This window comes from Triturus cristatus, chromosome 1_1 (genome assembly GCF_964204655.1).
Source record: "Triturus cristatus chromosome 1_1, aTriCri1.1, whole genome shotgun sequence".
Lineage (NCBI taxonomy): Eukaryota > Metazoa > Chordata > Amphibia > Caudata > Salamandridae > Triturus > Triturus cristatus.
The window spans coordinates 34870232-34882915 of record NC_140579.1 but is presented as its reverse complement, the minus strand read 5'-3'; the positions used below and the strand labels follow the sequence as shown (position 1 = coordinate 34882915).

The 12684-nt window shown below is 40.9% G+C and overlaps 1 protein-coding gene and 1 gene segment (V, D, J or C); one reads left to right on the top strand and one right to left on the bottom strand.

Moving 5' to 3' along the window:
• LOC146869261 (T cell receptor alpha variable 13-1-like) overlaps positions 1–8870 on the bottom strand; it is a 73750-nt gene extending 64880 nt beyond the window's left edge. Inside the window, 1 exon segment of the V gene segment in view lies at positions 8783–8870. Coding sequence covers positions 8783–8813 — 31 coding nt within the window.
• Positions 1–12684, top strand: part of LOC146869260 (uncharacterized) — a 110986-nt gene that overhangs the window by 83102 nt on the left and 15200 nt on the right. The gene's annotated exons all lie outside the window — the stretch shown is intronic.

The window sequence follows — 12684 nt, the reverse complement described above, 5'->3', positions numbered from 1 at the left end:
CACTCTTCATCAATACTAGAATCCATTTCATCACTCGCCACAGGCAACCGAGATAAACAATCTGCATAGACGTTCCTAACACCTGGCATATACGTAATCTCAAATGAAAATTCCTGTAGACGATACAACCATTTGGCTATGCGTGGAGTGGCTCTTCCTGCTCCCGACGTAGTGAAAACATCAATCAACGGTTTGTGGTCAGTGTATAGTTCGAACTTCGTTCCCCATACATAAATTTTAAAATGTTGTACACCCCACCAACAAGCAAGGGCCTCCTTCTCTATGGTGGAATAAGAAGGTTCAGCACCCTTGAGCGTGCGTGAGGCGAAAGCTACTACTCTTTCCTTTCCATTGTCTCTTTGCATCAAGACAGCACCCAACCCGTATCCACTGGCATCAGTCATTATTATTGTTTCATGATGTGGATTGAATGAACACAGTGCGGTAGCATTAGCCACCGCTTTCTTAATGTTCATGAAAGCGGATTGGCATTCTGAGGACCAAGTAAAAGATACACCCCTTTTCATCAAAGCCCGTAATGGGTGTACCAGGTCGGTGAAATGATACACAAATTTGGAATAATATTCGGCCAAACCAAGGAATGACCTCAATTGTTCCTTATTTTGAGGAGATGGAGCTTTTTCTAAATCATTTACTAAATTCAACTTCGGTTTAATTCCTTCACTAGACACTGTATGCCCCAAATATTCAACAGTAGGTTGAGCAAATTTACATTTCTGCAGACTAATGGTTAAACCAGCAGATTCCAACTTAGACAAAACCTCTAACAAAGTAACATCATGTTGACTATTGTCGTTCCCCCATACCAACACGTCATCTTGAAAAACTAAAACTTTGTCAATGTCCTTCAGTATTGTTTGCATTACTCTCTGGAAAACAGCTGATGCTGATGCTAATCCGAAGGGCATTCTTACAAATTGATATGCGCCTTCAGGTGTTATGAAAGATGTAAGATGTCTTGATTCCTTCTTTAGACGCACTTGGTGATAAGCGCTGGATAAATCTAATGTGGTAAAACATTTTCCTCCAGCTATTGTGGACAGCATTTCGTTGATGTGGGGTAGTGGATGTCTGTCTACCCATATGCATTCGTTTAGGTCTCTTAAGTCCACACACATACGAATATTACCATTGGGTTTGTGTGCGATTACAATGGGACTTAACCACTCTGAAGCTTCTATTGCTTCTATTACTCCTTCATCACTCAACCTTTTTAGTTCCAGTTTCAACTTGTCCCTCAGGGCAAGAGGTATCTTTCGAACCTTGTGTACTTTGGGTATGGCTTCTTTTTTTAATATTATTTGATGCTCGAATTTCTTGAGACATCCCAATTTCTCTTTGAATAAATTTGGAAATTTTCTTGTCCACTTGTTGTCCTCAAATCCCGTCAGTAATACTTGTAGAGGATGATTAGGATCAAGAATAATTCCCAAATGTTTCTGTTCCACCCATCCCAACAGGCACCTTCCTGTTTCTACAACATAAACTTTTGCTTCCGTTTGTCTACCATTGAAAGACATTGAAGCATTGAAATAACCTATGACTGGTAATTTAGTTCCACAATAACCCTGAGGTTCTACATCAGTTGTCCACAATTCCTTCATGTTCATTTCTTTCCATTTTTGTTTATCTATTAGAGTGAACGGAGAACAAGAATCAGCCCACATGGCAACATCCATGTTGTTTATGCTGATTATGCACTTGGGAGGTACATACTTATCATTTTTGTTACTATCTAATGGTTTATTGTTTAGTGTTTCATCGTTGCTTACTACCATCACTTCTATCTTGTAATCAATGTCACTAGTGTAGTCAACCTCAGAGTGAGTTGAGGTGTCCTCATTCACTACATTTACTGATTTCCTTACATTATGGAAATTCTCCCCTTTACAGACCCTGGAAAAATGGCCAATTCTCTTACATTTGTAACAACGAGTCTTTAAAGCTGGACAATGACTAGCTTCCGCAGTATGTTTATTACTGCCGCACCTATAGCATAACTTCATTTTGCTAACATTGTCTTGCTTTACAAATGGTACCCTTTTTCCACAGTCTCCAGAGTTTAAATTTTTTTTAGACTTCTGTACACTGCATATTTTGTCAACATCAGAGCTAGCTTTAGATTTACACTCTGCTAAATCCTTGACGTATTGAGAAGTATTCTCTATGCGCTTAGCAATTTCTAAAGATTTATCTAATGTGGGATCTTTTAAATCTAATAGTTTTTCTTGGATTTTGGGGTTGCATGTTCTATTGATTAATTGGTCTCTGATTATTTCATCCCTTAGATCTTTGAATTTGCAAGTGATAGCTAACCTTCGCAAAGCCGCGACATACTGTTCAATTTTTTCGCCTTGTTTCTGGACACGTGAGAAAAATTTATGTCTCTCTACGACAAGACTTAATCTTTTTCCAAAATTATCAGTTAATGCTGACATTGCGCATTCATATATATCAAATTGGTCACTATCAGAATCAGAATTGTTATCTTCAACATGTTCAGAGAAACTAGGCAAAGTGTTTAAAACTTTCCTGCCTTCAATGCCTAAGCTCAATTTTAAAATAGCGAACTTCCTTTTGGGTAAAAACACATCTCCGCCTATTGCCTCAAGATAGGTGACAAATGCCTCCTTCCAGTCTTCCCACTCCATGCAAGTTGGACCAGGTTCTTGTAAGAAAGTAGGAGGTGGAGGTATGTTTTGTGTAGCCATTGTTTGATGTGAATAAAAATATGAATAAATGTACAGTTGCTTGAAATGTGAGACACTGTATTACTTAAATTTCACCTGCTGTTCAATTGTTAACAAACATCCTACAGCCTAGATACTAAATAAAATAAGTTATGAAATTAATATATATTTTTCTCCTTCACTTCAAAAGTTGCTCATTAAGATCATCAAAAATTCAATACTTGTGTCTCATGCCGATGTTGCTACAGTTCGCACCAGTGCTTGGCAGTCTTTGAAGACAAACACGATCGTCTCCTTCCTTCGTGAAAGGTTCCGGTTCCTAGCAACGTGATGATGATAATGCCTCCTGCAATGATGAACTCGTTCCTTGAAACTAACGCGCATCAGCGCGAACCAATCAGCAAACTCGTTGCTTGTTAACGTTGGACGCGTCGTACGTAGATCTCTTCAAGCGGAAACAATGGAACAAGAATCCACACAGCCGTGCGATGCGCCCGCTCGTGAAGAGCTCGTTCAAACAATTACAAGGATGCACACACTCGTGCTGCTTGGCAGTTTTGTGCACGTTTCAAAAATCAATCGGTAAGATTTCCAATTTGAAGTACGTATCTGCGATAATCTCTTCAAAGTTATAATTCCATACACATGTGCAATTGCAATAACGTCACCCGCACTCTCCTTCAGATTCAAATTCCTATGTATCTGTTTCCATGAGATGCGAGGAAGAGTGCCTTTCAGTCAATTCAGTTAGACACACCACTGTTCACGATGACAACTCCTTTTCCTTCACGATTAAGACAAAACGATCAGGTCATTTGTGGGAGACTTCACGGAGCTGGATAGTTGGCAATACCTCTCATGCCGTTACTAGTCAGGAAAGTTTCACGGAGCAGGATAATCGTCAATCTCTCTCTCATGCAAGTACAAGTAACACTTACTCGCAAAAGTGGTGGTCCTTCTCTCTTCCGATAGGTAGATATCCCTTGGTACTTTTCAATAATTGATCAAGTTGGACATTTGGTTCTTCTGTTTCATCAAACACGAGCTGGGGGTTTCTCCAAAAATATGTCCAGTGTCTTCTATAGTGGATGATCGCACCATCCCATCCTCGTCGCCATTTTTAAAGAACACAGGACGCTTCCAAGTAAATGAATAGTTGATTTAATGAAGCATATGGAATAAAACCCCCAGGTACATCTCCTCAGCTCCACAGCCAAGCCTCACTGAGCAAACCACAATCTAGAATCCTCAGTGGAGCTGCGTTGCTAGGAGACTGCAGGTGACATACAAGAATATCTCAAAGGTTCCTTTACATAGAATATAACAGTATGGTGATGTCTCTCTCAAGGAATCCCTCCAGCATAGGCAGCTCCTCCATAATGGCGGAGGAGCATTGCCGCACAGCCCGCGCCAGCGATGATAAATAGAAAGATAATAACACAATGTTATTATCATTTTATTTATGCTGTCTGTCTGAGCCCCGCAAAAGGTATAGGGTGAGGCTGGGCCGAGCTTGTCAGGGAGAGGGAGAAGGAGTGGTGTACACTTATAAGTGCCTGTGTGTGTTTGGCCGGCCAAACACACATGCGTACTTATATTTCTCCAACCCAGCTGTGTTATACAACTGATTTGGTCTGAGCGGCAAACGAGGCCACTCAGACCAATCCTGGCACTGCTCAGCAGCGTCTGGATTGGGTGTGGAGCCTGTGCCCTGAGGGCCCATCCACTTCCGGCCCAACAAGAGGAGCAGCAAGGTGGCCGTCAGCTGGAGCGCAGCGGCAGGTAAGTCTTTTCTTTTTTTACTTTTATATTATTTCTTCCCCCTCCAACCCCTTGCCCTCCCCCCATGGCCACTCCAACACTTTAGATAGGCAGACGCCGCCACTGTCCTCCAGGATGGATTGGAGTTTGTTGTAAAACTGTTCTTTATCCTTTTCTTTGCTGGTATGTGTATGCGCATAGCAGTGGAGGACATTCAAGTTGATCCTCTTTTTCTTTGTGCAGATGGTTGCTTTAATTATTCTGGGACCGTGGGCTTCCAATCCAATCAGATCTCTATTGGCTGCTTGTTAAAGAATCAGTGTTACTCTTTGAGTTTGTGGGGTGTTCTCTTCCTGGTTTCCACAATACAGCAGCATTCCTCCTGGAGCCAGTCTTTTCTGTCCTGACTGTGGTCATCTAGTCTGGCCAAGCAGGGCACAGCCAATTGGGCTGTCTTGCCTGGCTCGTACATGGTGCTTACGTTCCATGTCCCGATGGTGATGGTCTTGGTCGAATGCCGGTGGATTGGCTTTGTGGCTTCCAGGTATCTCTGGCTTTCACCACAAGGTGTCATAGCTCTCCGTGAAGGAGATTCCTCTCTCCCCAAGACCAGGATGTCTTTTGGCCAATGTTTCGGTAGTTAGGATATTTTACATGGTGGGGTAGCTAGCCCCACATTGCCATCCTTTCGCAGCTGGGCTTGGAACCAGCCATGGCAGAGCTCTCCTGTCAGCAGCATGAGGTGAAAGACCGGTCAGGACATGGAGCATAATTGAAGCAGCCGTTTAAAGCAAAGAAAACAGAACACTGCATTTCCATCTTCTGCTCTATTTTAATAGCTTACAATGACAAGCAGAGAGATTATGTTTATTGTTTGCACTTCTTAGATAGAGAAAAACTTGATTCTTTTCTGCTTGTTGCTTTCAGCACATTCCAAGCTACTTCAGAATTATTTTTTAAAACTGACTTGTATTGAACTGTTTTTAATATCTGCTTGCAGCAAATATATAACAGGTGTCTGATGTGTTTAATTTTGCACTAGAGGTTTCATTTTAATTCTTCATGTTTGCAAATATGCTTGCTCTTTCTTATGAAAGAGTTATGTACCAAGGTTTTACTGGGTTTGTGGGAAAGTTGTGGTGTGACCATGTATTATATGGGATAAAGTACCCCCTTGCGTACGTGTTAAGGATATTGCAAATCACCTTGGAGTTCCATTACCTCATAAAGGAACTTGGTATTCAGCCTCATTCCTCTATGTGGTTATGGAGCTTCTCACTTACTTGCAATATCCTTATAATGTATGGCAGTGGGTATTTTATCCCATATGTAATACAGTAAATGGGATATCCGCCACATTTGTGACCTAGTATCCAGTCCACCAAGTGGTAAATCAGTTCCTTAGTGTCAATGTAATTCTAGAAGACTCTCTTGATTTGGTCCACTAGACCTTTGTTCATAAGAAGAGAGTTGTGCCAAAAATGCCACAAAACAAAAAACAATAACTTAAACACATCGGGACATTTTTAAATCAGGGCAAATCGGAAGCATCTGTAATAGCAAGTACCTTGCTGATTGCGTCTTTAAAGGGCTTACAGGTCTTGGTGGATCAGTGGTTTAGAGACTAACAAAGTACAACAAGTGCCAAAGTTCTGCTAAATATTCCAGACCATTTCTACACCCTGCGGCATTCACTAATGATGCCACAATATGTACCCTTAATTCGTAAGATAGGACTTGGCCACCTTGTGGACTGGGCTGTGCTATGGGGGAGTTTTCTGCATAAGTGGAGCCTGGCTGTTGGAGCCTTTAGTATAAAAGACACAACTTTGTCAAAAAATTGGCGAAATTGAGCACTTCCCCGTTAGATCAAAAGTGGTTCCAAAAGCCAACTCTGGAGTAGGATAAATTAGCAATCAGTGAAAATGCTCGCTCAAGGCCTATATTTCTTTTATTATGAGACTAAGTTCAACTTGGGCTCAACAATCAGTTAAATAATTTCAGTAAACTAACAATTGATCTTTCATCATTATTTATTTCGTTTCTTTATATATTTCATTGCAGTTAATTTTCTTTCTTATTTCGGCTTAAAAGTTTTGGGGGATATATATGTCAATAAAAGTCGACAATGTTTCCACAAAGATTTTAACAGTGCATACAAAATACTGTCGAATACAGACGATCCTTAGTAGCCAGCTTTCCCATAAATGTATCTGTACAGGGAGAAGTATATATGACCCGTTGCCCAAGTATATCCATTGTTGACAGCCATTTGATTCTTCGGCCATAATTCTGGTGACCCTAAGCTAATTAGATATTTTCGAACTCATGTCATGTCTGCGCATTTTAATAAACTTTTTTCAGACATGTATTGTGTCATGCTGCAATATATTATTTGTGTACCTATTTTATTTATTTTTTGTAATTTTTTTTGTACCTATTTTGTTACAATTTTTAGTTATAGGTTCTTTTTATTCCATAGATTTATATCATACATTCTTTGGTAGGAGGATACCACCTTACAGTGGATAACAGTGGCACCTTATACCATTTGTAACTACATAGTTGTGGAAAAAAGAGGATTCCTATATGCGTTTCATTCTACTAAATTAGGTGCGTACACCTTTGTCATCTGTATACTATCCTCAGCTTCTTAGCATCTATTTCGCTTAGGGAGACTGACGAAAGCACGTACATTAATAAAAAAATCTTTCTGTTTAGAAATCAAAGTCCACTTTGGGACGTTGTCTTTGAAGAAACCGATTTCTCTTATCGGTCGAACACTCTATGACAATACTTTAGGTGAGGCGTAAGTAGCCACACACATTTTGCTGACACTATAGCCCTTAATATTACTTTCTAGCTTTAATGGTTTTGTTACATCCTCTCCATACAGATCTTTCACCTTTATAAGACGCGGTTGCTTAATCCTGCCAGCAGTCCTTTGACTAGTCCCCTTGTAAGTACGAGCAGGCACGCTTCTGAAACAGTAACATCACACATGTATGGCAAAATAGAAAACTATCACTTGCTATGTTCTTTTCTTCTCTCTGGGCTAAAATATCTTAGGCTTTACTCTCTGGAACTTAGGTGACTACAACTTCTTGCCCTTCTGGGTGTTCTACGTTCTCCCCCTTTCTGATAACTTTTTACCTGAAAATAACACGTCATGTACTTACAACACCCCCCTGGTAAGTATGGGAAGTCACACTCTTCTGTGGTGTGGGTATTAATAGGTATTACTTTCTGGTCTGTGTAAATAACTCAATACTTTTGTGAATCTTGGTCCAATAGATTAGGAAACCTGTAAATATGGGCTCATAATACTTGTTATTTATGCTTCTTAGGTCCCCTGGTTGTTGTTTGATTTTGTGGGTATCTGGAAAGGTCCTGAAGAAGGTGGTCGTACTACTCTTCGCAAGCCACCGAAACGCGCTTCGACCTAATGCTCAGTTCCTGTTGCACATATGCATCATACTTGGTCGTGGAGACTTTGTTCCCTGTAGTCTCCCCTTTCCTCAAATGTGTTCTGTGTGAATGTGGTATGAGTTTGTATGTGTTTGGATGAGTTTTGTCTTTTGTTTTGGTATTTAACATATGTAGTTGTTTTCTGGGGTTTCTGTATTCAACAGCATTTTGTATGCACCGTTAAATTCTTTGTGGAAACATTGTCGACTTTTTTTGACATATATATCCAAAAAAAGGTTTTTAAGCTGAAATAAGAAAGAAAATGAACTGCAATGAAATATATAAAGAAACTAGATAAATAATGATGAAAAATCAATTATGTTAGTTTAGTGAAATGATTGAACTGGTTGTTGATCCCAAGTCTCACAATAAAAGAAATATAAGCCTTGAGGGAGCCTTTTTACTGATTGTTTGGCTTCTCCCCTCTTCTCCCTCGCCTTAACTAATCTTTCTGTAGAGAGGGGGTCCCCACTTCTGAAGTAGTATAAATTAGCAGACAGGTGAAGCAGAACTTCTGATAAGTCCATATTGTCACTTTTCAGCTTCCTTGCATTTTTACTTCAGGTTACATTAGTGATAAACTCACTACAGTCAGCACAGGGCTCAAAAGGGATATTCTTCAGTTTCAGACTTCCTGAAATAAAATGGAAAGTACTATTGATGGTTCCTGCTAGCACAAATAAGCACACCTCGTTTAAGCCCCCATTAAAGTATCTTGTTGTAAGAGAAGGCGGATAGAATGTCGCTGTAAAGTCCACTCACCATGCAACGGACTGCAGCCATCACGCGGCACCTTACAAGTCACCAATAAATTACTAACTAAATAAATAAATGATACTCACCAGAGAGAAGCAGGCAGGATAGGACCTTCATAAACAGAAGCTTCTTCGAAGGACCCCATGCTGGGCAGTGCGCGTGCGAACCCTTGGGGTACTGCGCACAGGTCATGATCGCGCTGGTGCGTCCTTCAGCACGGTGAAGGCTCACCATTGTAAGAGGAGAGCAGAAATGTGTTGTGGGAGTTGGCTGAGGGGTACTGAGAGGGGATTGTACACCTGCTAATGAGGTCACTTGATTAGCCACAGGTTTGCGTGGCTGCTTTGTGAGAGGAAGGGTTACACACATCCTGTGTTTTGGCTGTAGTAAGAACACCAAACGCCTCTTTGATCTTTCGCAACCTGAATCTACATTGATTTTAGGAGTGGTCTTTGAAACCCTTGAGAATTAATAAAATATGTCCATTTGCACCCACACAAGGTAGAAAGATTGTGGGTACAGATTACCAAATTGTTTTAACAATTTGGTTATTTGTCTTCAGCTGGTATGCATTGGTTGAAGCAGAGGTAAAGGGCATGGTGGGCCAAGCTCTGCCCCAGGCTTTGAGGATGAAACAACAGGAGAAACATATTGTTTCCTGAATACATTTGCCAGATTAAAATAGAACTTGTAGTACTGCAGTTAAAATCTCAAACTGGGCATAACAGTGTCAATCTGTATGGGGGTGCGTTGTTGTAAAGGTATGTGGTCGGGCCCTAGGGTGTTCAGTCAGAATTAACCAGACTGTCCACGAGAGTACATTGTCATTGCTTATTCGAGTGAGATCAGTCATCAGTCTTTTGACTATGCATCAGTCAAAACAAGAATCTGCCACGTTCGGATGTTCAGATGCCATCCCTGAACACCTGTTCAGGTGAGAAGGATATTGTGCCCACAGGTGGCAGGAATCGGGGGAGACAAGCAAGGGCAGTGAGAGAGAGGGACACTGCAGAGGAAGTCACTCTTTGAAATAAATTCGTCAAAGGCAAAGGGATGGACAGGACAAACTGCTTCAGTGTTGGCTGAACTGGAGCTCACTGAACCGGATGTAGGGCAGAGAGAGGTCAAGAGGTGAGTAGCGAATTCTAACCGAAGTGAATCCAGAGGGAAGAAAATAATAAACGTGAGTTTCAGATAATGGATGCAAAGACTCACAAACAACTCACACCATCGAGCCAGGCAAAGGCTGAGTGTCGAGGATGTTATGAAATACGACTGTAGCCATAATGCCCCGGAAGTGTACACCCATGGACAGGAAGTGAGGGTAGAGCGAGTCAGCGGTCCAGAGTTCTCAGCCTCTTCAGATCCCGCTGCCTCCAGTCTGTCACATGACCCCTATATTTAATTGCCCATCTATGCCAAGCCTCATTAGTGACAGAATCACAGGAAAAGAAGGACACATGGCTGGCCCATGACATCGTCCACAGAATACTCCACATTTATTGACCCTCAGCGAGTAAGCATTCTAGGCACTAAGCCCACAGGAAGGGGCTGGAACTGGAAAAAAAGCATCATTTGAGCATAGAAAGGATCAATAAACAGCAAAAAAGACTCAAAGGAAAGCTTCTGAAATGAGAGTTGAGCAGATACATCCAATGGCAGAAGTATGAGGTCCCCACATGCTCAAATACCTGAGATTCAGGCCGAATAGAAACTCCCGACCCCACAGCATATACAAATGCAAGAATGCTCATGCACAGACATATAGATGCAAACAGGTCAGAGAGAATTAGAGACAGCATCCAGCACAATTCCCTATGTCTACATGTCTTGTGTCAGCTTTGTGCTGTTGTAGGGTCTAATTGCTTTGAGATGAAAAGCATTCCAGTTTAATTCTTAGACTTTGAATGCAGGGGGTACATTAAATTGTGATCCTTGGCCAACGGCATGCAAAACTTGGCCCGTTCACTACATGTTGGCACTCAAACCAGCCAGACCTTTACAGGGGAAAAAGGTGCAGCATGTAGCAGAATATGTGCATTTCTCTGCAGTAAACACCAAAATCCACGTTATTCCTCAAAAAATTCAGAATAGGTGATAAATATTGACACTGATAAATTCCGAACACGAGTTCAGATTTATATTGGGCGTTGTAAATATCGCATCCAAAAGAGGCTATTCGTAATAGGACTCATAGTCAGTGCTCGTTTACAAAACCATGGGGCCAGCATCTTATAAAGGGGACATTCATACACCTAATATGGCAAACAGAGAAACATCACCAACTCTAGCTTGACCAGGAAGTGCCAAGCAACAGCAAGGCTGTATCAACTGGTCTTGATGGTTAAGGGCTTTGATAATCAGTGAGAAATTGTTTGATGGCCGAAGACAAAAACCAAAACACTTCGGGCCCGATTCACAAAGGTAATCTGAGACAAAATCCTGACTTTACGACTTTCAGTATTCACAGAAATAATTTAGGAGTACTAAAGTTAGGATTTTGCCTCAGTTAAACTTAAGTTTTGGTCTTCAGTTAAACTTAAGACAAACTGAGACAAAATCCTAACTTTACTACTCCTAAATGCCTTCTGTGATACCGAAAGTCGTAAAGTTAGGATTTTGTCTCAGATTACTTTTGTGAATCGAGCCCTTCATTTTCTGGACACCTATATGTGTTTGTCTTTATACTTCTTATGGTCTCTTATCTGCTACACGTTGAATGAATTGTTGTTTGGTTCTGTGTAAAGCATCCATTGCCTTTGTGGTTAGGTCAATACTCTATAAATAACTAAGAATACAACATTTAAATAAACAGCAGGCACAGAAGGGCCATGGCTAAGTACTCGACCTGTGATACCAAAAGGGAATGCCTCAGTCAAAGTCCATGTAAAACAGCTTCATTTCAGAAACTCAAAATTGCTGAGACATCAAAGAGAAGACAATCAATAGACAACAAAGCAGACTTTAAGTTTTCTCATTTTAAAATAATCAAACAAATGCCACAGTAAAAAAATAGTTTTTCAGAATATCCTCCACATTTCTTAGAAGAAGATTTCAGTATATTACATTAGTACGTAACTACAACAGAGTCTTGTTGCAATGTTACATCATGTATATTTTACTTTCCCTTCTTCTGGTCTCTCACCTTCCTTCTCCCTGTCCCGCTGGAAAGTTTCTTCCAGCACTATTCCCAGTCAGAAGGTTGTGGTTTTGCCTTAAGCAAAATCAATTGTGAGAGTTAGTTTCCCATTTTGAGTGGCTGTAAGGTGGTGTTTTGTATGTGGAATAAATACAAAAAGTTTTGTTTTTCCACATACTTTATCCAAGTTTTATCTATTTATGTCACTTGATAAGAGTTATTTTTGCCTGCTGTGCTGCGGCAGCCTGACACCACCAATCTGATTCTGCTGAACCAAGCTCTGTCTGTTAGCACTGCTGCACCTGTAAAACATTGCCAGTCATCAGCCATCCTGGTCTTTTACACTAACCTTTCTGATTCATTTGTGGTGGATGGCAGGGAAGAACAAGAGGCCGTGTGCCTAAAGTTTGCCCTAGACTACTACTCAAGAGAAATTCCTTGAAGAAGGAATTGAATACGTTGATTGAGAAAGGGATAATAACGCTTACCGAGGCTTCAGAGTGGCTTGCTCCTGTTGTTTTGGACAACAAATCAGGTCGGCTGGGAATAACACTTTGTGTTGAACTATGTGACATGAATACTGGCATCTGGGCGGATCAACACCCATTGCCGAAAATTGATGAACTGCTTAGGATGATGGGGAAAGCATGTTTCAGTCTATTTGGGCCTCTTCAGATGGGTGTAACTCAGTTCCATTGGCACCGTGAGCACAGGACCCATGGCAGGGCATATCTATTCACCTCAGAGAGTAACTACAAAGAATGCAAAACATTGATGAAATGAATGCTTGAATTAATTTTAGCCACCTGTAATTACTTGGGGTGCATCCCAGTTCAATTTTGTTTTTGT